The 26,254-nt window shown below is 34.1% G+C and overlaps 1 protein-coding gene across 11 annotated transcripts in view; it reads left to right on the forward strand.

The window, feature by feature from the left end:
• Positions 1–26,254, forward strand: part of ARB2A (ARB2 cotranscriptional regulator A) — a 423,507-nt gene that overhangs the window by 167,861 nt on the left and 229,392 nt on the right. For all 11 annotated transcript variants that reach the window (XM_060637731.2, XM_060637735.3, XM_060637734.2 and 8 more), the window contains one exon: positions 9,073–9,291. In XM_060637731.2, coding sequence (XP_060493714.1) covers positions 9,073–9,291 — 219 coding nt within the window. The remainder of the gene's footprint in view (positions 1–9,072; positions 9,292–26,254) is intronic.

The following is a 26,254-nucleotide window of genomic DNA, read 5'->3' on the forward strand; positions in this document are numbered from 1 at the left end:
ACTTAAAGTTGTGTCCTTTTGGCTAAAGACGCCTCTTCACATTCTTGACATTTCTAGTAGAGCCTGTATGATCTAAGCCAGGGCTGGAAGGGTTGAAATTCTAAGGTTGGCTTAGAACTATGCATGGCTTACTTCAGAGCCCTGTGTCACTGTGTTCATTAGTTTAAAATCTCCATTAACCCTTCCCTTCCACATAACAACTATCTTCAATATTATTTCACATCAGAACTCAGATGGACATCCTGCTTTTTTCCTACTTTCAACATTTTTAAGGAGGGATTTAAAAATGGAATTTTAAAATCATGGTTACCTAATCATTGTGTGTTTTTAAAAGATCACATGTCAGGATTGTCTGTTCATTAATTTTTGCCCATGGTGGATTGTTAATGTGAAGAGCATTATCAAGTGCACATAGAAGTAATGCTCTTGCTGCTGGCTGATCCTGGATGAACACATTTCTATAATTTACAGTGGTAAATAATGGATTTAATGTTTAAATTGCTTAAGAGGCAGAAAAACATCATTAGGAAGCTAGTTGCCTAGCTAAATAGCCCAGATTTGACAATTAACACATATGTTTTTAAACTAAAACATTTTATGTCTAAAAACAACTGAGAGCTGGGGAGATCTTTTCCTGCCCTTTGCTCTCAGCACCATCATGATACTGTGAAGCACAGGCATGAGACATTTTGAACTTTTAGTATGATACTGCTTTGTTTACATAATTTCATCACTTCTCGAACTTCTCTGAGAAGTTTCTACACAAGATTTGAGGTCATAGCATGACATTTATTTTTAAACAGCGTAAGGCAGTTATCTCATCATATTGGTCTACAGAGGTATGACTTGTTGACTGTCTCATATTATACTTTATTTGCCATTACTGTGTCCGGTTTCTTGGGAGGAAAATTAAGTTGTGATTAAAGTTGGCAAATAGTTGTGATTTTAAAAACAAGGTCTTGTAGTGCCATATTTCAGGTTCTTACTATTTTTCTTCCTCAATACACATATTATAATGCAAAAACTTTAAGCCATTATGAATTTTTATATGTTTTATGTACACCAAAGGGTCACAGATGGTAGAAAGATTTGTTACCATGAGGTAGTGTAGCATTTTGTGATTATAAAATTAATCTGTCTCTAAATCTGTTTAAAGAGTTTTTGCCATCTAATGAGCAATATAAATTATTAATATTTTCATGTTCTTGGGGACATTCACAGCCATAATTTTACCAACACAGCTGTTTGACCTGGTGACATCATGTTTTGCATATTTTTGCATTTTAATGAGTTACTCATTTAAAAGGTTACAAAGAAACCATAACTCATAGGTAATTAAATTATTTAGCAGAAGAAGTATGAGGAGATCTTCTGACATAGGTCACTGTGGGAAGAGAAATTCATAGCTGTACTCAGTTGCACCTGTTTATTAGGAGGTAGATATGTATAGAAGCTTTCCCTTTAGATTATGAAATGATTTTACTCGTTGAAATATTTGAATGTATACAACACACAAGCACACACATACACACACACATGTCCAAGAAGTTCATTTTCATTGTGATGGAGTAAGTTTAACTGTTACTCTTAATGACAAACATAAGCATAGTTTACCATTTAGGATTAACAATCTTTGAAAGTCTAGCTAGATTGGATTAACGAATATCTTATCATAATGCTTTCCTCTGTTTGTTTTTTCCTTTTCATATTCCTCTTTCTCTTGAAGAATAAAATGATTTCATACAGACCTTTTAGAGATTTATACTTAATTCTGACTTGGAATTTTCTATTAAATGGAAATATCTTAAAATGAAAGGTGACTCATAGGTATAGCACTGTGTCTATCACAGTACTTGGTTAATAGTAGGTGCTTATTAAATATTTGTAGTATGAAATCAGTGTTTAATGAATTACTGATTCAGTGAATACTTGGGATACTTGGGATCCTTCTTTATGTCCTCATGCTTGCAAGTGGACTCTAGAACCATAAGCAAAGCACTCAGTTTGTTTCTTGAAAAAACAAAAATGTTTTAAACATGTTTTAATTGGGGGAAGAAATAAAAAGGTGGCATATTTGAAGATAAAATGATTTATGTACTATAGTTTTTAAGCAGATTTTAGGAGTAACTTGAAAACTAAGGCATATGTTTGCATGGTATATGATTGGATCAAAATGATAATATTTTGAAAGACCTCGAGCCTACCATCTATAACTATGATATTTACACAGCTTTATAATGGATTTTAATAGGAAGCTAGGAGAATATTGGACTTTCATTTAACCCTCTAAGGCATAAAGGCATAACTATCTTATTCTAAAAGATAAATTTGTCCATCTAGGTGTTCTTGGGACCATGCAATAGAGGGGTGTGTCTGTAAGACCCCTTATATCCACTTAGGGATTTGATCTGTCATTGGCTGGCAACAGTTGTAACTTGTTACTTTTTAGTTTAATGTGTAAATGCATGGCTGTGTGTGTGTGTGTGTGTGTGTGTGTGGTTTTTTTTATGAGAATGAAAAGCAAAGAATATAAAAGATTTCCTAATGCTGCAGTATTAAATCACATTTATGTCCTTGATAATGAATGGCGAATGTTTTTTTATGAAGCTATTGTGGATGTATGGAATGCTTTAATAAATAAAATAGTGGTGATTAAGAGAAAAAAGTTGTGGTGTTTAAGCATCACAATGTTCTAGAACCTAGGAAAAGTTAGATACAAAACAGGCAATAATGTAGGTAAGTGCAAAGTGAATCTTTAAAAATAAATAGCACTTGGATGACCCGGGGTGTCAGAACCAGAGACAAGGGTGTGTGTTTGTCAATATATCCTTCATGTTTTACAGACTCCTAAGGGAACAAGGGAAGATACAATTTCACCTTTTCTGTGCCAAAACATTTTAATTATATCTTCTTCCAACTATAGCGGTTCAGTAACCAAGGAGCTGACATTGATGCATGTGTTGATAAAGCTGCAAACATTCAAAATGAGATTAACAAAGATTTTGAGCAAAGGGTGACAGCTAATTTTGCACAGTATTCTGCATCTGATTCAGGCCAGCATAATAATAGAATATTTTATAACTGTTTTGTTATTCAAAAGGACTTTTATGATGCATTTATATTTGTGAGTATCTTTGTATCATGCTTAAAAATTATCTATCCCGTGGCTAAAACTATTTTCACATCTACGTTCAAATGCAGAAACAGTATTAAAGGGAAAAAGCTCTCATAAGTTGTGGGTTTTTGGGTTTTTTTGTTTTTGTTTTTTGTAATCATACTTTACCCTTAGCACTTTTTGCCTTTATGTTAAATGATCTTGAGCACACTAGTTCAGGAAGGTATGGAGATGGTGAACATATATTTTCTACTATTGCTTAGTATACATTAATAAAATGGCCAAGAAAAGTTATATTCAACTTATTTAATTAATAAAACTGTAGTTTCTTTATGTTCTTGAGCTCCTTTGAGCACATTTCAGTGTATTTCTTTTTCTTCTATTCTCTGCTTGAAGGCAGCTGACAGTCTTCTTTCACTTTTCTTTTTGTTTGTGAAATTTTCCTTTTTTTTTTTTTTTTTTTATCCACTCACTTCTCCATCTGCTTTCACTTTTGTTTGCTTGGGCCGTCTCTCATCCCAACTTGATAATGAGGAATGCAGTGTGACCCTGACCTCTATCAGCCCATGCATGACCTTCTGACTCTACCATATAACCTTTGACCTTCTCTTTGACAGCTTGATTAATTACCCTGTGTTATGATTTATGAGTAAGTGCTATGTAAAAATAATAGACAACAGGTGGTCCTCTGAAAACTTTTTGTGGCATGTTTTCTTTTACTGACTAACTTGATGAGCTATTTGAAGTTGGAAACTTACTGGAATAATCTATGTTGGTCTATATTATGGTATTTTTATACCATGGAACACGACATTACAATGTAGGGAGCTACAAGTTAAAACATGTTCATGACAAACATTTTACAAAATATTGGCTGTTACCTAAATGCACACTGGTAGGAAGCACAAAACGGAGTCAAGTGACATTTTAGGTGTTTCAGTCCCAGGTCACGTCTTGAGAAAATTGCTGAAATAATGGAGGGGGCATTTTTCAAGCAGTGCTGCAGCTCCAACAGCTATGTTTACTTTAACGCTTCACTAGTGACTTCTGATTGGTTGTCATGACCTCATCTCACTGTTGCACCTAGAATGTTGCAACTGTGACATAGACATACCCTTGTTGTGAAAAAGATGAGAATAAACACAACATACATCTTTCAGAAAAGATGAATGGGCAGTGGTTTGTCCATTTTAACCATGGGTAGATGTAGTTTATAGATAAAACACTTGGGTTTCATTTCCCTTGAGGATGAGCACCTTTTTTCTTTCAAACCAAGCAGATAGAATGCTGAACTTGAAAAATATGATTGATAAATCTGTGTAAAATGATCTTTTACAGAGCTTTGGCTGGACACCAAAACAGACAGTTCCACAGGTCAAAGGATTCTACTCTGGCCCCTGACCTCTTTGGTCACATGTGGCTTGCAGTATTGGCAGGTTAATATGCAGAGCTGAGTACTTGCACCTGATTTGTTATTTAACCAACCACAAGAGATTTGAAAAGATGTAGAATTTGCTCCTGTTTTCTATTTTCCTTATTCCTGGTAATTAATAGGCAAATTAAGTTGGATAAATCTTAAGTTTTAGCAGGATTTCATTGGTATCAAAGTACATTCAGGTTTTGGTCAGGCATTTAAGAATGTTATCTATTTGTAGAATCTTCTTGACAAGTACCTTTCTATACTGATTTAATTTCTTTAGCAAGGTTCCCTCTTTGGTTCTTTGTGTTTGGCATCACCTATCTGTTTAGACCTCTGACCTAAGCCATCATTTGTTGATTGAATGATAAATGGACTATTATTTATTAGTAAGTGCATCTATGGACTTCAAAGTAAAGGAGGCCTGGAGGCCTGTGTATTCTGTTTAAATCACAGCAGACCCTTGTACTGAATAAAATACTATGTCTAGCAATACAATTTTGAGGGTTTCTGAGTAAGATTCCGTGGCTTATACCTTATAAACACAGTTCTGAAAATGAAACTACAGTTATAGCTACAAAGGATAGAAAATGGAATGAGATAAACGAAAGAGATAAAGCTTACTTTTACCAATATCTGTCCTCTTGATCACTTTCTTGATCTTCTTCTAGACTGTACACTCAAACATAAGAGTTAATTAACAACTTTATATATGCTTTGTCTCTTGAAATGTTGGATATTGGAATCGATTTGGGTAAATCATTATGCAAGATGCCAGAAGTCTTATTTATTTAGTTGTGGAATGTTAGATAATCATTTTCATCATTTTGTGTTGTTAAAGATGTTTCCATGGATGTTTGAAATGACCTGCCTTTTCATCTTATAGCATCTTAGCATGAATAATTAAATATAAAAGGAATACTTCAGTATAAAGTGTTTAAGGTTGTAAGCATTTGTTATGGAAGCTTCTTTGTTAGAGTGGCAATGCATGGCTCTTTTATGATATTATATATCATGTATATGTAATATATATATTTCATAAAGTTTGGTAAAACTTTATGGGTACATTTGTTAAAGGTCAAAATAGGATCTCTTTTTTTTAATTTCTGTGTGTATTGATTGAGTTTTGGGGAACAGGGAGAATTTTTTAAATGGCATTTATTCTGATTTTTTAAGACATAAATGGATAGGGCATTTAAAATAGCTAAATTGAACTATTGGTATGTTATGTGCCTTGTTTTACTTTGAGTATTTACTTTGGTACTTTGATTTCAATATATTAATGTTGACATGGCAAAAATCTCTGTACCTTTATTATATAAAGGAATTTTTGGACAGTATTTATATTGACAGAGAAAAGGAGGAAAAGATGAAGTTTCACTACACATCTGTGGTTACAGCATGAAAGTGGAGGAGTTTATTTTGTTCCTCCAGTTTTCTGTTCCTCATGATAAAATGGTTATTAATGGTTTCTGTGAATATTGCATTAGTTAATTTATCAGGAAAATTTTAATTGAAAAATGTTAAGTTTTTCACAGAATGGCAATTGAATTTGCAACAAAGGCATTTATTAAAATTAGCTTTCATTTCTGCAGAAAATATTCCTGAATACTTCTTGATTGTTATTCCATTAATTAAATTGGCGGTGTGAAATATCTAAATGATAAAATATTTTCTAAATAATTCAGGATTTAAAGAGAAGCATTCATTGTTTGAAATCTAAATGCTAAAAATTCTTTAATTGATTTATATAGTGGTGATTTAAAAATAGAATCATTTTTCATCAGTTGATGCCTCGGTGAAAAATTGACATTGTGTCTTTATAAAATTGGACAAATGAGTCATGTAATTTTCAGTTACATAATCAATAACTTAGACAAATACTACTTCTTTGATGATTTATGTGTATCTGCTTTTTATACTTATTTAGATAGGACACATCAAATTTCAGAGTTCATTTAAAATCAAGTAGGCACAAGAATTTTTCAATCCATGATTTCCAAAAATTGAAGTAAAATCAGGCTCAAATAAATATTGTATTATGAAAATAATGTGTCTAGTGGTGAAGTTAAAAACATAGGGCAAAATTTTATCATTCTAGGGACTGTAAATTTTGTCTAAAGAGTTTACCTTTATTTGGAATTTATTCATGGTACAAAGGTGATGCTCACATTCTATCAATTTATTAAAGTCCCACTTTGTTACACAGAGTTTGATGTTTTCATATTATCATTAAAATGCAGTCCATCACTATTTTCATCTCTAAGAGTTCAAGATTCTTTTTTAGGTTTGCCACTTGTAACTCATGTAAGTATGAGACACTGTGTGCGTGTGTGTGAGCGCATGCGTGCGCGTGTTTGTGTGTGTGTGTGTGTGTGTGTGTGTGTGTTTAAAGTTCAATTCACTCAGAGAAGACAGGGAAGAAACATGACAGGAGACCACTTACTCACGGTACAGAATCTAGTAAGGAGGCAATTTTCTTTTTGGCCTATGGTGACCTTTTTTGACTATGTTCCTTACACCAGAAGACAGTGTATGAATGCCTCTATTTCACCCTGTTTAGCAGAGTGCAACAGTGTTCTTTAACTTACTTTTGGTGGGAGGAGAAGTTATAGCTGAAATTTGAGAAGGGCATGAAAAGTTGTAAGAGGCACAAGGAAGAGGGGTAGGAACTTCCTTCAAATGTGATTTTAATAACTAGTCAAGTGTGTCCAACTGTAGAAAATCACCAAGTGACAATCTGTCTACCTGACAGTGATCACAATGAATTACAAGACTTTTGAATAGCTATACAGATTAGAATAAAGCAGGATCAAATAAAATATCTTTTGTTGGTAAAACTTTGACTTCCCAGCTAAGATACTTCAAAACAAAACAAACAAAAAAAACTCCTTATCGTGCACTTTGATGTAGAACGCTTAAATTTTAAAATAGGTGAAGTATTTTATAACTTTTCATAAAACTTTTGTTTATATAAAAGTTTTATTTGAATATAGATTAAAGAATATGTGGTATTTTGTTAATCAGTTTGGTATGTGTTATTGTATAGTTTTCATATGTGTAAGACAACTATATCTTAATTAACAGTCCTATCACTAACATCACAACTTCAGTGAACTCCACAATCTACAAACCACATCATGGTTTTAGAAAATAATATCAACTGATTGAGTAAAAAAGAAGATTGAAAACTCCTAATGAAGTTTTTACGTAGATTGTGAAATTGACTATTAACAACACAAAGTCAAGTGCAGTGGTATAGCATATTTAAAAATAAGATAATGGAGTCTGTGCTAATATTACTCTATTATTAGTGTATCACTTTTTTTTTTAGATCATCTTATGGTTGATTTGTCAAAAAACAAATTTTAAAGTTGAAGTAGTTCTACAGTTATAGTTTTGTAAAAAGTATATCATTTTCTTTTTCACTGAGGATGAGATTTTTTTTAATTTTACTTTCCATGGCTCTTACATGTTTTTATCATAATCTAATACCTTTCTAAAATAGGACCTTACAGGATTTTATAAGGCAAAATTGGGACATCCACAGTACAGAAGTGAATAGGAAATATAAGATATCAATGGCTTCACAAATTTATGTTGCACATGCTTGTCAGTGGAAATTGTTTATTCTTCTCTATTTTCTTGTGGTTAGATTATTCCATCAGTTATAACTTAATATAAATACCAAAAGTTTTCTTAATTATAGCCATAGAAATGTTTTCTTTGCTAGAATTGGCATACAGGAAAACATTTCTAAAACTTTAAAGAAGGTGTAAAAGCTCAGTAAGCTGTACTTTAAACTTTGGGACTTGTTTCCTGGAACTGGTCCCTAATAAAGAGAAATTCTTATGGTAGTTAAAAGTGAAAACATTTCAGGATTAAATAATTGCGTCCACACATTATAGTAAGACATTAGTTTATTTTGTTGTATGAAAGAAGAGAGGTGGAAAAAAATACAAGTTGCACAGGTAGACATTATATGTTTCTGCTATTAGAGACATGTAAATCTGTAGAATGTGTTAGATTAAATTTATGCCTTAATTGCCTATTCTTTCTTGAATTCAAGCAAATAAAAAATGCTCCTTAAATTAATGTGCAATGTAAGGGAAAGAAGATCTAACAAAATGTGGTCTGATATTTAAACTTCACTTGCAAAGAGGCTATTTTCTCAAAATGGGTATTTAAAATTTAATGTGGTTTGAAAGCGTACTTGTTATTTGATTATTTATTTCAATTATTTGGGGGGTTCTGCAAGACCTGAAATACTTTTTAAAAAATGGAACCTTTATAATCTTTATGTTACAATTTTGTCTTTTTGTTCTTACCAGTAATCTCTGCTTATTTACATATACAATACAGGCAAACCATTTTAAACAACTTTTTGTTGGAAAAATTAAAACTATAGTCTTTTATAAAGAAATATTTTCATGAATATGCAACTATATTAAATCACTTTCTGTGAGATTTTACAGATTTTTTTGTGAATTGAGATGGTTTCTAAGATTAAATTCTGCTGCCTTCTTTGCTTTCAAAACAGGAAGGATATGGAGTAATAGTGCTGAATCCCAATGAAAACTATATTGAAGTAGAAAAGCCAAAGATACATGTACCGTCATCTTCTGATAGTTCAGATGAACCAGCAGAAAAACGGGAAAGAAAAGATAAAGTCTCTAAAGAAACAAAGAAGCGACGTGATTTCTATGAAAAGTATCGTAACCCCCAAAGAGAAAAAGAAATGATGCAGCTCTATATCAGAGTAAGTAATAAGATTGTAACTTTCCTTCATTATTTCTTTTCCTTTATTTGTATTTTATTTGGATGAGTTTATTTGATTAAAAGAAACTAAATTCTTTAATTTTTAACCATTCATTTCCCATGGTTGTTAACTCGAATGAAATGTTTTCTTTTTTAGTCAGTGTTACAAAACACGTCATTCTTATTTCAGTGTGATATTTTATTGAAGTCTCAAAAGCAATTAATAATGCACTGTACAAAACATCAGTCTTCATCTTGGGTGGTAATGGTTTTAATGCATTGTTTTCCTATGAGCAACCATCCATCCACGGTGTTTCAGCTTAACTTCTGAAGGCAGATGGAGGGAGGTAGAGTAATTAATATCTTAATAAATATTTAAACTAGAATAGTTTAGGGATAGTGTAATGAGGGAACTCTCTCCTTTGCTCTTTTCTTACCCGGTGAACCTTTGCACTTTGTGATGCTAGCAGCATGGGATCGTTATAGTAGTGCTACCCAAGGAGTTCTAATTCGTAGGGGGAAAAACAATTTTATTTGCACTTTGACACATTCTGCTTGACATACATACTGTGAGTTGTATATTTGAGACAGATTTATGCAATTTTCAAAGCCTGCATTATGGGTCCTAGAAATATAACTTAATAGTAAAGCATGTCAGAAATGCTACTGTGTGAGTAAAGTAGTAAATTGATATGTTCTTTAAAAGTGAGCAATTCAGAACATTTAAACATAGACAAATTAACACTTTATAAATTATATTGTAAGATGGGATTGAAGTTTCAAATTATTCAGTTTGAGCTATTTTTACATTTCCTTTAAAAGCTCACTAATAAAATATTTCATACCGTCTTTAGCAGGAATAGATGACTTTCTAAGTTATTTTCTTCATTCTAGTTCGTGTCATAATCACTATACTTTTGGGAATTAAACTGTGCACATTCAAGACTATAGGTCAGTTTGTTGAGTAAGTTAGTGCAGTTAAGCAGTACGAAAGCAGCATATAAATTCTTAAAACCCAAAAAATGTATCCAGACCAAGAAACCCTAAAGTCCATCATACAGTGACTCAAGTAAAAGTTAGTCACATTGCAGTATTTGCATTTCTGAAAAGCATCTCACTATTTAATATATTATTTGAAAAACCAAAACAGTGATTAGATTGGAATCAAGCGCTTGCTTGTTCTGATAGAGTTACGTTACCACTTTTCTTTCCTATGGCTGCATAATGGCCGTGATGTCACCTTCTTCTCTATCCGTTGTACTCAGCTTCCTAATTATATGATCCAGTCTGTCAACCACCATTTTAGGACAGTTAAAAAAAAAAATAATTCTGATATCCAGATTTCAAAAATGAATTGTAAAAGTTTTTGAAATCTACAAACCATTAAAAGTATTCACTTGCTTATGTAAAATGCAAAAAACAGTGATTTTGTGTATTAAGTTTTTATTTTTTCTTAAACAGTTTCCTTTATTTGGCTATGATATGTATAGATTAAGCATCTATTTCTGACACCTGTATTGTGGGTTTTATATCCTCTGTTTTCTCTATCTCTTGTCAGCATTGCTTGGATATTTTTCTTTTGTTCTCTTGTGTGTGTGCATTTTTTGTTTGTTTTCAAATATATTTCATTTAAAACAGCCTCTATATAGGAGCCCCAGTGGCCTAATGGATAAGGCATTGGCCTCCTAAAACAGCCTCTATTTTATATATATGTGTGTATATTAAAGGGAGAATTTTTTTTTAATTTTGCTTCATTTCTTAGATGTTATTTGAATTTATTTATTTTTTAGTTAAATCCAACTTTGTTAACATACAGTGTAGTCTTGGCTTTAGGAGTAGAACCCAGTGATTCATCTCTTAACATATGAGACCTAGTTCTCATCCCAAAAAGTGCCCTCCTTAATGCCCATCACCCATTTATCCCATCCCCTCACCCAGCTCCCCTTCAGCAACCCTCACTCTGTTCTCTGTATTTAGGAGTCTCTTATGATGGTGTGCCTCCCTCTCTATTTTTGTCTTATTTTTCCTTCCCTTCCCCTATGTTCATCTGTTGAGTTTCTCGAATTCCACATTTTGCTTCATTTTTAAGATCTCTCTTTCCCTTTGTTTTTTTTTTTTCTTTAATTCTTTTAGCTCTTTTGCACTGCTGCCATTTTGTGCTTCTTATCGTGTCTTTTTGCTTCTTTCTTGTGCCATTTCACTCATCAATCTCAGTTTCCATTGAAAGCACTTAAAGCAAAAACAGACTCCTTTAGATAACACAACTATATACCTGATAGTCTTAGTTATGAGTGTCATTTTTCCTTGATAAATACCCTTTCCCTTAAAATCTTTTGGAATTGTGCAAAAAAGTGAAGTGAGGTGGTACTCTTCAAACATACTTCTAGATGGTAAGGTGTAATCTTGTGTTGAGGAAGACAAGAATTGTTCGTGTTGTGTTTGGTGCGTGAATTCTTAGGTAATTTTGATCCACTTAAGAAGTGATTTCTTCTTGTACACTCCTTCCCACTACATTTCTCCAAAAAGTGTAATTTTCAGGCACAGAGCATGGTATGTGATGGGGAAATTTAGCATTAATTTATATACTTCTTGGGACACCTGGGTGGCTCAGTTGGTTAAGTGTCTGCCTTCGGCTCAAGTCATGATCTCGTGGTTCGTGAGTTCGAGCCCCACATTGGGCTCTCTGCTGTCAGCACAGAGCCCACTTCAGATCCTCTGTCCTCCTTTCTCTCTGCCACTGCCCCACTAGCTCTCTCTCTGAAAAATAAACTTTAAAAAAAAGATTTAACTTAAATACTTCTTAACCATTTACATTTTGAAATTGATTATTCATTGGAATAATCCCATAAGGTAAGAGGATCAAATATTTTTATCTTTATTTTATAGTTAAGGAAACTGATGCACAGATGGCTCATTTTTGTCTAGGATCACATAACTAGTAAGTGGTAGAACTAAGTGTTGAAACCAGGACTTCTAATTATTGTAGATTCTTGCTCCCTTTCCTCTTTATCACATTGTTCTAACCAGTTGGAAACAAAATATATACATGAAATATGAATTTTAAACCAATTTAATAAAAGCATGATATGATATACTAAATGACATCTGATGATTAATAGATTTTTGATCAGTTACTTAATAGATGCTATTAAATATTTATAAACAGCATACATAAAACATTTATATTATGTAAGTAACAAATATATATAAATATATGTACGTGTATACATCTATATTCTCTTTTAATAGGGTCACTAATATTGATCTAATTTTACATGAGAAGACTGTGAGTCAAAACTCAGTAATTTTTCCAAAATCTCATGACTTTGATTGTAAACTCCATGAGGGCAGGGACTTAGTTGTCTTTTGCTCACTGTTATATCCCCAGAGCTCAGAACAAAGTCTTCATAATAAATATTTGTAGAACAGAGCCTTCACAATAAATTTCTCTTTGGTAAATAAGGTGGTGGAGCCAGGATTAAAATACCAATGTTTTTATTGGTCCAGCATCAATATATATCCAGCATCAATAAAGTATGCTACTTGATCTTCTGTAAGGAAACATTCAAACAAACCAAAATAAACAAAATTACATTGTTGGTCACCTACCTCAGTCTATTAGCTGAGAATACATTACAAAAATTGATGATAAAAAGTCAGTTCCTCAGTATTTATTTGATACCTTGATCTGTATATTTTCATCTGAATATATAAAAGTGGGATATCCTGTTTTCTTTTTTAACTATATCATTAAGATAGTAAAATTATGGATGAAAATGGAAATACTTCATGCCAACGTACTGCGATTTCTGTTTTACATACTTGCTCATAAGAGTAGAGCCAATTTGTTGTACTTGGTCTATGCTGCACACACTTTGTGCTTTATGGGAACTGTAACGTTGCTTCCTATTCTTTCCTCTCATCCAAATTCTGTCCATGTTTAGTACCCAGCTGAAATCTCACCTTTTCATATCACCGTAGTCAATAGTCTCCTTACTGTGACTCATGGATGTTACTGTGAATGGTTAACTTATGTGGAATTTATCATGTGCTGTCTTGAGATATCTCTGTGTTTTTGTTTCATAATATTATCAATATTTATGTTTTTATGCCTTTCCTCTAGATCTCCCCATAATCCTAGAGATCTTTGAGCATGTTTTATAGGTCAATCCTTAAGAATAAACAGGTCTGAGCTAATTTTTACAGTAGTATAGAGCATACTATGAAGGAGTCAGGAACTGATAATAAACCCACTCACTGGAATCCATACCCCTGTAAGGAGAGCAGAGCAAAAAGACTAGGCCTTAGTCTAGGGACACCTAAATAAGGTGACTTGCAGCATAAATAGGGTTATTCTTGTATCAGACTGGATCATAAGAGGACAAGTACTCAGACTAAGGAAGATCAGTTAAAAGCACTGTACAGTATGTAGGTGGAATATAGGCAAAACTGACTGGATGCTGACCTATGTAATACTGAGTTAGAATTGCTTGAATATCTCTTCCCTAAGAGATGTAGCTGTGGGCTGTGGTGATAGGAAGTAAAGAAGAGAGATTAGACCCTGAAGGTTAAAAAAAAAAAAAAAATGCTGGGAGTGGAAGAGGGAAAGAAATGACATGGCCAGAGAAGGAAAAGTCCACATGTGAAAGAGACATTTACAGAATTAGACTCTTGGCATAGCCTGGCATTACACATTGAAGATACTCAAATATTTATGGCTTGATTGCTTGTTGACATCGATCAAAAATCTCATCCCTTAACACGAGAGATATTTGGTGTCTAGTTTTCTGACGGTTTTTTTCGGCATTTATGTGAATTTTTGCAATTGTTCAGAAACAGTCAACTCATAAACTAACTGAAGCTTTCTTTTAAAAAATAGGTTTTTGACACTCTGACTTGGGTTATGTTCAAAATATTGGTGAAGGCTGATAAATATCCAGTCTTCTCCTCTGTACCTGTTCTCTTCTGTGCTAATGCCACTGGAGCCATTTCTATCTTGTGTTTTAGCAACCAGATTTTATTTATATTACAGCCAATGATTGTATAATCTCTGGAACCATTTTAAATTCCTAGTATATTTAAGTATTTGAATTTCTTTTTTCTGGAATCTAGTAAATAACCAAAAACCTCACTTCAAGTTTTTGTAAATATCTAGTATTAACAGGCAAAAATAAAGTAGAATCCAGGCCTAAAACTTTAAGTTTAGCAAAGTATAATTTTATTTTATATACTAAATGAGTATAAATAGATATGACTAACTATTGGATTATGTAGCCCATTTCTGACGCATTAGAAGCAGAGCTTGAGAGATCAAAGTACTTACTGTTTCATGTGGCAACTTTCCTTAAGTATGAAATAATGTACTTTCTGGCATATATTATGGCTTATTAAGGGGATTGATTTGGTCTAGGCAATAAACATCATGTCAGACATGCCTGGCAGGAAAACCTGCTTAATATGTTTTGTAATAAGACGGAATTTTTTGTTCTCGAAAACATCTGCCAACTGAATTCAAGAGTGAAGACAGAAAATGTCATCAATTTAGTGGTAATCCTATAAATTTAGTTTCTTTCTGAGCAACACATAGCAAGATACACAAATTTCCCAGTGTTAATCACCACTGGTTATAGTACTTTGTAAAACGATGAAACAAAAACATTTTATTTTTATATAATGTGTTAATTAATTCATAATGAATTTTAATATTTCAACTGATAAAATTTTAACAAGCATCTTGCCAACAGATCATTTTTTAAAGCATCTGTTTTTTAATGTGTTGGGTTGAGAACTGAGTCAAATGGCTAAATATGTACATATATTCTTTTTAAAAACATATTTCTACCCCCATAATTATAGATACACTATTTTTTCTCCTTAGACCACCAGGGGCTGCTGCTGTTCATACTGCATATTGCTTTCCTCTGAAACTGAGTACCCCCGTCACACTGCATCTTTTCGCTCTTCCTTTTTTCCCCCCTTAGGCCCATATCTTTTAATATATAACTGGAAAGGAAAAATAATAGGCTTAGCTAACAATTTAATAACCAGTATAAGAGTTTATATTTTAAACATTTTCTGCAGTCCAAGACATTTACATTTTTCCAAATGAACTTAAGACATTGAAGGTACACAGTGATACTAATTATTTTATTTATTTATTATTTTATTTCCTCTTCAGAGTGTCTGAAATAACTTTCAGAATCATCCCCTTTGCAGAGATACAGTCTGGAGATGAGATTAAATGTATAGAATCTGAATGACCTGATTTTGAATCCCAGTTTTCTATGTAATATAGTGTGATTTCAAGTAAGTTAATTTCACTTTGCCTCAGTTTTTTGGTCTGAAAAGTGGAATCATAATAATACATGTAAAGTGAACATAGTTTCTGACACATAGTCTTGGGCCTTCAGGGTCAATCAATAACATCCTGTCTTCTCTCAAGTTCAGAATCAACTCAGAAAGTATCCAATTCTCAGGGTTTCTAGCTTTTGAACCGTTCAGTACCTTGTACCAGAAATAATACCTCTGTCTTACCTTCCTGAGTTTGGAACCCAGTGAGCAAAATGACAAAAAATCAGACAAAAGGATATCAAACACCAGCTTTTTGGGATGCCTGAGTGATTAGTGGGTTAAGCATCTGACTCTTGATTTCAGCTCAGGTCATGATCTCACAGTTTGTGAGTTTGAACCCTTCATCAGGCTCTGCACTGACAGTGTGGAGCCTGCTTAGGATTCTCTCTCTCTCTCTCTCTCTCTCTCTCTCTGCCCTTCTCTCATGTGTACTCTAGCTCAAAATAAAAAATAAACTTAAAAAAAAAAACGAATACCAGCTTTACTAATTGATATAGTTCAAATGGAAGCTGTGGCTTAGATCTGTGACTAAATTTAGATTACCTAATATATTTCCCCCTGAAAAGAATTTTTACCCATTTTCCAAGCACCCCTACTTTGCCTTTCACATAATAGAAAACAAGCTGAAATGCATCCTTTTTTGCAAGTAGATTTGAAAGATGCCCAGAAAGGCTGAGTTGAACATGCTGTTTTTTCTCCCAAATGTACTATATCAAGTAAGTCACTTCCCCTATGAGAGAGAGAGTGAAGGGTAGTGAAAGAAATTGAGAATGCCACTCTAGGTGAATGTCTCCACCTGAAGCCAGGAGAGAAGTGGATCCCACCTGACAAGGTTAGCCCCTAATTAAAAGATCGCTTTTGGGGCACCTGGGTGGCTCAGTCGAGTGAGTGACCAACTTGGTTTCCACTCAGGTCATGATCTCATGATTCATAAGTTCAGGCCCCACATCGGGCTCACTGCTGTCAGCCTGCCAGCTCGGAGCCCACTTCAGATCCTCTGTCTCCCTCTCTCTGCCCCTCCCCCACTTGTGCTCTTCCCCAAATAAATAAATATATTTTTAAAAGATCATTACTAGTTACACTTGCATTTTCTAACAACTCAGTAAAGCAATATTAAAATATAGTCATTAAATGTTCACTAAAGATTACCTAAGTTTCTTTAAGATTTTTGTTTAGGGGCACCTGCGTGACTTAGTCAGTTGAGCATCAGACTCTTGATTTCAGCCAGGTCATGATCTCCTGCTTTGTCCAGACTTGTTTTGGGTTCAGTGCTGATAGTGCAAAACCTGGTTGAGATTCTCACCCTTTCTCTCTGCCCCTCCCCCACACGTGCTAGTGTGCTCAGTGCATGCACACTCTCTGTGTCTCTCTCAAAAATAAATCAGTAAACTTAAATACATTAAATTCTTTTAAAAAAAGATTTTCATTTAAAAGGTAAACTGATCAAACTGGATTATAGGAAAAGTAGCCACAAAATTGTTTCATTTTAAAGCACTTAAAGGGCCTTAATTCTGTTTTAATCATCAGAAAGCAATCTTTATGTTTTCATGTTTCATGTTACCAAAGCCTAGTAAACGGTAGATTTTTAATAAATATTTGATGAATGAATATTTGAATAAATGCTTACTTACATGAACCTACAAAGCAAAAGAGACAGACATTTCACTATATCAATGTGCTCTTTGATATTGACTAGTATGATAGTTGAAAGAACTCTGATACTCTGTATGACTGACATATACTAACACTCAGAAAGTTAGTCCATTGTTCCATAAACCCACTTAACAACCCTGCAAGCCCACCATGCCATGGAGAAGATGGAGGAGTTTGTGTATGAGGTCTGGGAGGGACACTGGAGGGTCAACCCCTATGACGCACTCCCCGACTGGCTGAAGGACAATGACTATCTGCTACATGACCACAGACCGCCAATGCCCTCCTTCCAGGCTTGCTTCAAGAGCATTTTCCGCATCCATACAGAAACTGGCAACATCTGGACCCATCTGCTTGGTTTTGTGCTATTTCTCTTTTTGGGAATCTTGACCATGCTGAGACCAAATATGTACTTCATGGCCCCTCTACAGGAGAAGGTGGTTTTGGAGATGTTCTTTTTGTGTGCAATGCTCTGCCTCAGCTTCTCCTGGCTCTTTCACACCATCTGTTGTCATTCAGAGAAAGTCTCCTGGACTTTTTCCAAACTGGATTATTCAGGGATTGTTCTACTGATTATGGGGAGCTTTGTCCTCTGGCTTAAAGTCAGCAAAATAATTAGATCTTTAGATTTAGAACAGAAATTACAGTGAAGACCAGAATTGTGCATTTATCGGTTTTGTCTAGCCACTGGCCAATTTTGGTGAGGGATTCTGCTATAAATAGGATGTGGTGGAAAGAAAAAGAACTTCAGGATCAAAGAGAGGCATGTTGTAATCTTAATTCTTTGACAGGCTGTGATGTTAGACAAGTCACCTCTCTGAGCTTCAGTCTCTTCTTCTGTGAAGTAAGGATATCATAGCTAATAGGCTGTTGTAAGGAATAAATAAGGTAAATTAATGCTTATGAAATCAACCAGTGGGATATCTACTATTTGGTATATCCCGTTTTCTTTATCTTCCCTCCTTACCCTCTTTCTTTCCCTTGGGAAATATGGGAAGAATTATGGCCAAATGAGGTCTTTTCCAATTGGTTTATAATCACTGCTTTTCAAACCTTTGGTCTCAGGACCCCTTTATATGCTTAAACATTATTAAGATCACTAAAGTGTTTTTGTCTACGTGGGTTATTATATCTGTTCATATTTACGACAAAAAGAATTAAATTTGAAAAAGTATTTAAATATTTTAAAATAGCAATGAGCCCACTAGATTATGACATAAATAACATACTTTTATGAGAAATGACTATATTTTTTAAAACAAACAAAAACACATAGAAGTGTGGCATTAAAAAAAATCTCTAATGTCTGGCTTAGTAGACGACAGCTGAATTCCACTTCTGTTTCTGCATTCACTCTCTTGTGATATGTTCCTTGTCAACATTTATGAAGAAAGTTTGGCCTCACACAGATATGCAATTATAAAAGGAGGGAGAATTTTAATAGCTTTTTCAGATAATTGTATATATTCTCCTTTGATGCTATGCCAACACTCAACAAGAAGTAGTTTCTTAAAGATTACTTACTGTATGAATCTAAAACACATGTGTAAGTATTTTGTACTATTTTCATGAAAATTCATTGGTCTTTGTTGTACTTTGAATGGATCTTTTGCTTGTGAATGACTTTACAACATCATGTATTAGTCATTTGGAAAATAATGTATCATTGAACCCTATAGATCTTCCAAATATTGACGTATTTTATTAAGTAGTATCAAAAATTCCTTTCTAATACTATTAGAAAGGAATGCCATGTACCAGTGGCATCTGCAAAGATTTTAAGAATTGAAAAACTATTAAGCTTATCAGGGAGGATACAAGTTTCCCCAAATTTTAATTTTTAGCAAGAAAGTTCAATTTTTATCATTAGCAACAAGCACCATTTCTTGTTTTTTCTTCAACTATCAGGCTTATTTTGTTTATTTTCAAGAAAATGGTTTCCAAATACCCAACCTGCATAATCATTGTTTGTTCATCAGTCTTACAAGTAAAAATCATCTTCTATTAAAAAGACAGCTACCTTAGCTCACAACTCAGTCCATTGCACAACTACTTTTCCTCTAGACTAACATAATTTGTTTTGCAGGTGCTTTATGTGTAGCTTCTAGTTCACTCAGAATATTAAACAAACATATGCTCTGGGGTTGAGATTTAATAAAAGTAATTTTACTGCTCCACCAACAATTTTTAAGTGAACTTGCTCCCCCCCCCCCCCCCTTTCAGTGTGGCAGTGAAGAATGCAATGACTGCTAGTATAGTTTGGTACCACTTCTGTGATCAGTGCTAAGTCACAGGCAGTTTTTTCTCCATTGTTTTCTTCACTGTTAATGCAGATGCCAACACAGTGAAAAAGACACATAATGTTTTAGTATTATTATTATTTTTAATGTTTATTCATTTATTTTGAGAGAGAGAGTGTGAGCCAGGGAGGGGCAATGGAAGGGAGAGAGAGAATCTCAAGCAGGCTCCATGCTTTCAGCGCACAGCCCAGTGCAGGTTCGATCTCACAAACAGTGAGATCATGACCAGAGCCAAAATCAAGAATCAGTTAATAGAGCCCCCCAGGTGCCCCTGTCTTAGTATCATGTGGATCCCCTTAAACTCTCAGAAACCTCTAGAGGTTTGCAAAGCACATTTCTAGAAGCACTGGCCTACTTCTCTTTTTTGGAGTTGAATATACAGGCAACCAAACAAAGCAGTTTATAAGATTAAAATAAGAACCATTTTTTAGTTGATACGTTAGGCAACATGGAAGTAGAACAATATGAGCAGCTATGTAATCTGAAATAGAGAAACTAGAACAGAGTACATCGTTTCTTTCTTTTCTTTTCTTTTCTTTTATTTTCTTTTCTATTCTTTTCTTTTCCTTTCTTTTCTTTTCTTTTTTCTTTTCTCTTCTTTTCTTTTCTTTTTTTTTTTTTTTTTTTTTTTAAGACATTTGGGCCTATCCAGTTTTAACTCTTCTTATCTGGTCTCAGGGAGCACTATGTGTAGACTACTTCACCTGTTCTCCATCTTCCTCACCATCTTCATAGAAACTGAGATGTCAGTCTACATTGACCAGGCCATTGGAATTGGAGGACTTAGAATGTTTGTTTTCTTTTTCTACTGCTCGGGAACAGTAGAATAGAAGGCCCTGGAGAACCGCATGCCCATTTTGGAGTTTAGCAACCTACTTTTCATTTCCCATTTCTTTCCTCTAAAATGGGTGGCCTCTTGCTTCCCAGGAGGGCTCAGATATTTAGCCTGCTTTCCAGTTGAGGTCTAATGTACTACCAAATTCTACTAGTTCTGTACTAGTTCTGTCTCCCTGTTTTATATTTGCCTTCCTTTGCAGTATACTGACTCTATAATGGTTAAGAGCTGGGTGCTGGTGTCTGTCACATGTGTACAGGTTTTTACACATAATATTCACTCAATAAATACTAGTTGTAACTATTGTAATATTCTTAGTTTATGATCCAAGTTCCACGTGTCCACAACTCTCTCCATTTCTGAAGCTATATTCTTCCTAGTTCTCCAAATTCAATTCTTCTTTCTTGCCTAAAGTTACATATGACAGCAACTGTCTAAAATACAATTGTATTGGGGCGCCTGGGTGGCTCAGTTGGTTGAGTGTCCGACTTTGGCTCAGGTCATGATCTCACAGTTCATGGGTTTGAGCCCCACATCAGGCTCTGACCCTGCTTTGGATTCTGTACTCCCTCTCTCTCTGCCCCTCCTCTACTCACTCTCTCTCTCTCTTTCTCTCTCTCTCTCTCTCTCTCTCTCTCTCTCAAAAATAAACAAATAAATAAAGGATTCTGTGTCTCCCTCTCTCTCAATCTCATAAAGCATGGATTGACCATGCTTCTATCAGGCTTTGAATGTGAATGGTGATTCTTGCATTTTCACAACTTGCACCTCTTTTTGGGAAAGAGGGACAATTTAATACCCTCTGTGTCCTACTACCCCTCCCTTTCTGGCTGGGGCTTTGTGCATACATTTGTCTAGTTAGGAATAGTTGTTTGTTTCTTTGTGTAAACTTCACACCTGTCTCAGGTATTACCTTGACTTTACAGATATGTAAAATGAGACTCAGATGTAAATAGACTTACTCATGGTTGTATACCTAATAAGAGTAACTAAACCAAATTTTGAGGCGAGGTCTATTGGACTGCAAAGCCTATGTTTTTCCTACCACTACATTGCCAGTAGTGAACATTTTTTACAAGTGGCTCTCTAAGATTTCTCTGCATATACATAAAATATATACACATGAGTGACTGAATAAGTGGATCTCTCTTGAATTGCAAGGCAATTGCTGCGATGCAAGACAAATAATATTCCCCACAATGCAATAGTTTATTCAAAGACTGCTGTTAGAGAGTTGCAGTGAGTGGATAGATTGAGTGTAGAATCTGGGACCCACCTTCTCTCCTCCGCAGTAAGACACTGTCACGCTTTATTTTTGCCTGCACCCCTAACTGTCCATCTGGAATGTATGGGTTGTTTGACTGCAAAGGAGTTTGTTGTTATTGCAGGTGGGGATGAGAGAAAGCCTAAATCACCTTATATAATTGACTCAAAAGTGCTTTGTTTACTGTAGTTGACTTTTTTTTTTTAACCCTCCCCTGATTTCAGCTTGTCTGTAGGTTAAGTTTGCTTGATCTCAGCCGTCAGCATGTTGCTCCACTGTTGAGCCAGTCCAGTATTCACATCTGCACAGTATGGCTTTATCAGTGGATGTGAGCACCGCTGTGTGCATCTCTCATGTGTAGCATAGCGGGGCCATATAACAGGTTTACTGAGTGACTTGAATATTTACATTATAGACTCCTCTCATTTCAATTTGAATTATATATGTGCATTTGTAAACATTATGAAATTGTGTATTTAGATTTACTTGCTCAGAGCATGAAATTGCTACCTAACATACTCTATGTATCAGTATCATCTCATACTCATATTAATTTTATTCATGGGGCGCCTGGGTACTTCAGTTGGTTAAGCATCCACCTCTTGATTTCGGCTCAGGTCATGATTTCACGGTTTGTGAGTTCAAGTCCCGCATTGGGCTCCATGCTGACAGCGTGGGGCCTTCTTGGGTTTCTGTCTCCCTCTCTCTCTGCTCCCTACCCCCCATTAGCTCTCTCTCTCAAAAGAAAAAAAAATTTATTCTTAGCATTATTATCATTATTTAATTTAGAAGAAAACATTGATTTTTTTTTCCTTGAAAATTAACAGATTATAAGCTGCAATTAGTGGCTTATTTAGAGATCCCATAAAAACAAAGATAAAGTTTGAATATGAATCTCAGTGGTCGTCATCTGCCAAGACTTTCCCTAATTTCTGTGGGTCCTAAAAATGATTCTTACACCTGAATCTGTTTTCCTAAAAACTTTAATATAGCTTCCAAATGCCCAATTTGGTGTTTGAAATTTCCCCCTGAAATTTCAGAAAATTTTCTCTTCCCCAGGAGGTGATAAAGAGGTCACAGGCCTTTATCTTTCAGGATGCTATTATATTTGATAATTCTAAAATAGTTTGACATTTTTTAATAGTCACTATTTTTTATTTAGAAGTCTTTTAGACATTCTGGGCCAAAGTTTCATGTTTCTACTGAAGCAATAATAATACTCCATTTCCAGAGCTGTAAAATGGATTAACAATTTTTTTAATTGAACTGTCAGATAAAAATTAGAATTAGGATTTTATATTGTTAAATTAAATAAATCTATCAAAGGTAAAATCTCTTTTAGTCATTGAGAAGAGGAACTCATTTTTGCGTTGTTGCTGTTCTAAATTTTTGGCAGTAAGGCATATTTTTTCCATATAAAAAGGAATGTGTCCAATTCATTCAGCCCACACTTGTTTACTATTTTATATAGAGAGTACATTTAGGAAGAACATTACTTCTAGGAGAAGGATTCCACCAGAATATGTTGCCAAAAGATAGTATCTGAAACCTGGTAGGCATTTTTCAGAGACATACCAAGTTTGACTGGTTTACTTCTAGATGTAGATGAGGAAACTGAGATTAAGAGAAATTTGCTCAGAATTGCACTATTATTAGTGACAAAGGTATTATTGGGATCTAGATTTTTCTATTTACCATTCTGGTTATTGAAATTTTTATATTAGAACTGAATTTCTTCCCCTCCATTTGTATTTGCAAGTAGCTTCTCTGGCCTTTGTCTCAGTATCTGATGGGATTGGGAGAGAAGAAAAGGGTGTGTGTGGGTGCATGTATTATTAGACAGGGGTAGGGGATAGGTGGTCATTAAGTAATTTAGATTGCAACCTAAAAGTTAGTTGAAAACAGTATTCCTAACATAATCAATTTTAAGATCTAAAAGGAAGAATATAAATTTGAAAATCTTAGTGCATTATATGTGAATTATGATGTTAACTATACTTCATTTGCTCTTAATGTTCTTTGTTTCAATTTCACACAGGAGAGTGAAAAACTTCCCTCAGAATTCTTGTGCAGACTGCATATATAATAATGCCATCAAGTAAAAGCTATTATTTGTGCATATATAGCTCAGTCAATTGAAGATTGCTCAGATTATCATCTTTTTTCATTGATTTTAAAACCTTTTATCACATCTTAACATCTCTGAATTTGGGATGCATCTTAAAAATTAATGGCATATCATGGATTATTTGGTGACTTTTTTTCTCTTAATGGTACATAAAACAGTACTACCTTTCAAAATTGATGGTATTGTAGGTGGGTGAAATATTGTGTGAGACAGGGTGCTTCATTGCACAATTGTAAGGGAACATAATTCTTATCCGGCACCCCTTGGGGTCATGCAGTACATAGACTGTGACCTTACAGGGTAGCCCTAGCAGAGATGATGTGGAGGTTTGTGACTCTTCTCACATTTTACCCCATATTTGATCCCATAAATTGAACAAAGACCACCTGCATACTGTTTGGCAACTAGTGACCCCTCAATAAATGTTTTTTTATTTACTTACACAATATTGTAATCAGTTGTATCCTTTTATTTGCCGAAGCCGGTGGAGAGCAGGTTTGATTCCCTCCCCCCCATTACTAGATGCAGTGTTACTAAGAAGAGGTAGACACCTAGATGGTAAACTTGGATGGTAAATCTGGGACGTAATGACTAAATGATTATGTTAAATAAAGAATTTAGCCCCTCATCGTCTAGTTAGTCCTAATCATTTTTACTTTTAAAATTTATTTTGGTACTTTCAAGATGCCTAAAATAACTACTAGAATGATAAAAGTACAGTATCAGTTATAGGTTGTACTGTTTTAGAATACCTTCATTGATTTTATACCATCTCCCAAGTGCTAGATATTAAAAATAAAAAATGGGAGAAGAATAAAACATAATTTCTACTCAAGGCACATGAAATTAGCCAGCATTACAAGTCAAGATACCAGATGTATCTTGAAACTGAAGGAAATGTGTCCTGTTGCGTAGCACAGCTTTGATTGGACCTCTTCACATTTCAATTCATTTGAGCACTATTTAAAAATGTTGTGTCTGCCATAGCCCTTTGTGAGATATGTAGATGGAAAAGCCAGAATCCTTGTTCTCCAGGAACTCACATACAGTCTTGGGAGAGGCCGAAATATTCTTAAGTAACTCTGATATGAGGCAGATTGTAGTAAGTATTTTGAAGTAGTTATATGTTGCATTGTAGGCATACAAAAGAAAAATGTATCTTCCACAACTATTAATATAGCATTAGTAATAAAAGTCAGACACTTAAAAGAGATTTAATTGTAGACTACATTGAATTTAAAATTTAAGAATTACTCTATACATTTTCTTTATTAAATACAACTTATTGCAGTGAGAACCTCTATTTTTATGCAGATTGTTTATATAAATTCTTTTACATTATGTTATATAACGTGATTTTTTTTGTTGAGTATTATAAACCACTTAAAAAATTTGCCACTTTAAAAAAATTAATTTGGTGGATATTTTGACACATTCTGGAAATTGTAATATTTCAATTTTCACTAATGTAGTGATGTTTATTCTTGATATTTAAAATGATTTTGCCCTTTTAGCTCAAATGAAGCTAATTAAACATATAAGCAGCATTTCAAAACTTTTAGAACCATATAATGTCCCCTAAATAATTCTGTCCTTTTGTTTTTACCTCCTCCATCAAATGATTTCTGGTATATTCACTTTATATCTGTGATGTATTCATTCACTCTTCAGGAGGAATAATGTAAGTTAATAATGCACCCTATCTTTTAATAAGGTTTTATAGATCATAAAACACTTTATTCTTTAGGAAATATAATGTGAAGTTGATAATTAGTAGTTTTCATTAAAAACCATTATTTCTATTAAGGTGTACATTTCTTAATTGCTAATGATATTGATGTTTGTTAGTTCCTTCTTATGTGGGTTTAAATAGTTATTTTTGGCAAAAGATCTAACCAAGCAACTTTCTTCAAAAAGGATTAAAATGATGAACAAATTAATCTTTATGGGATTCTTTGAAGGTCCTGTTCTACTGTAAATTACTATTAACTGTTGGAGTATCTTTTATAAGGTAGTTTAAGTAGGAGAGTTTCTGAGGAGGTTACATTCTGATTTTAAAGTAATTCTGCTCATGCCCATCCACATGCCTTTTTCACACTCCCCCTTTCTAGTGACCCCAGGTTTAGTTTTTACTAAAAAAGGTTTAATATAAATTAATCCCTTTGTGGAAATATTGTAAGCTTCATTTGGATAAAGATTCAGGGTTAATCATCTTTTTGTATCTTGTAGCACCTAACAAGTTGCCTTGAACATACATAATATTGAAAGGTTGTTGGATGACTTATTGGACTAAATGACTCTACTTTGAGATTTGACTTTACTTAGATAGTGGCCATAGGAAAACTGCTCTCTTTTTCTCTCTCCCAATTTCTTGCCCCTCTTTTCTTCACTTGTTCCATTCTAGCACCACTGACCTCCCTGCTATTCTTGGAT

This window comes from Panthera onca, chromosome A1 (assembly GCF_046562875.1).
Source record: "Panthera onca isolate mPanOnc1 chromosome A1, mPanOnc1 haplotype 2, whole genome shotgun sequence".
Taxonomy (NCBI): domain Eukaryota; kingdom Metazoa; phylum Chordata; class Mammalia; order Carnivora; family Felidae; genus Panthera; species Panthera onca.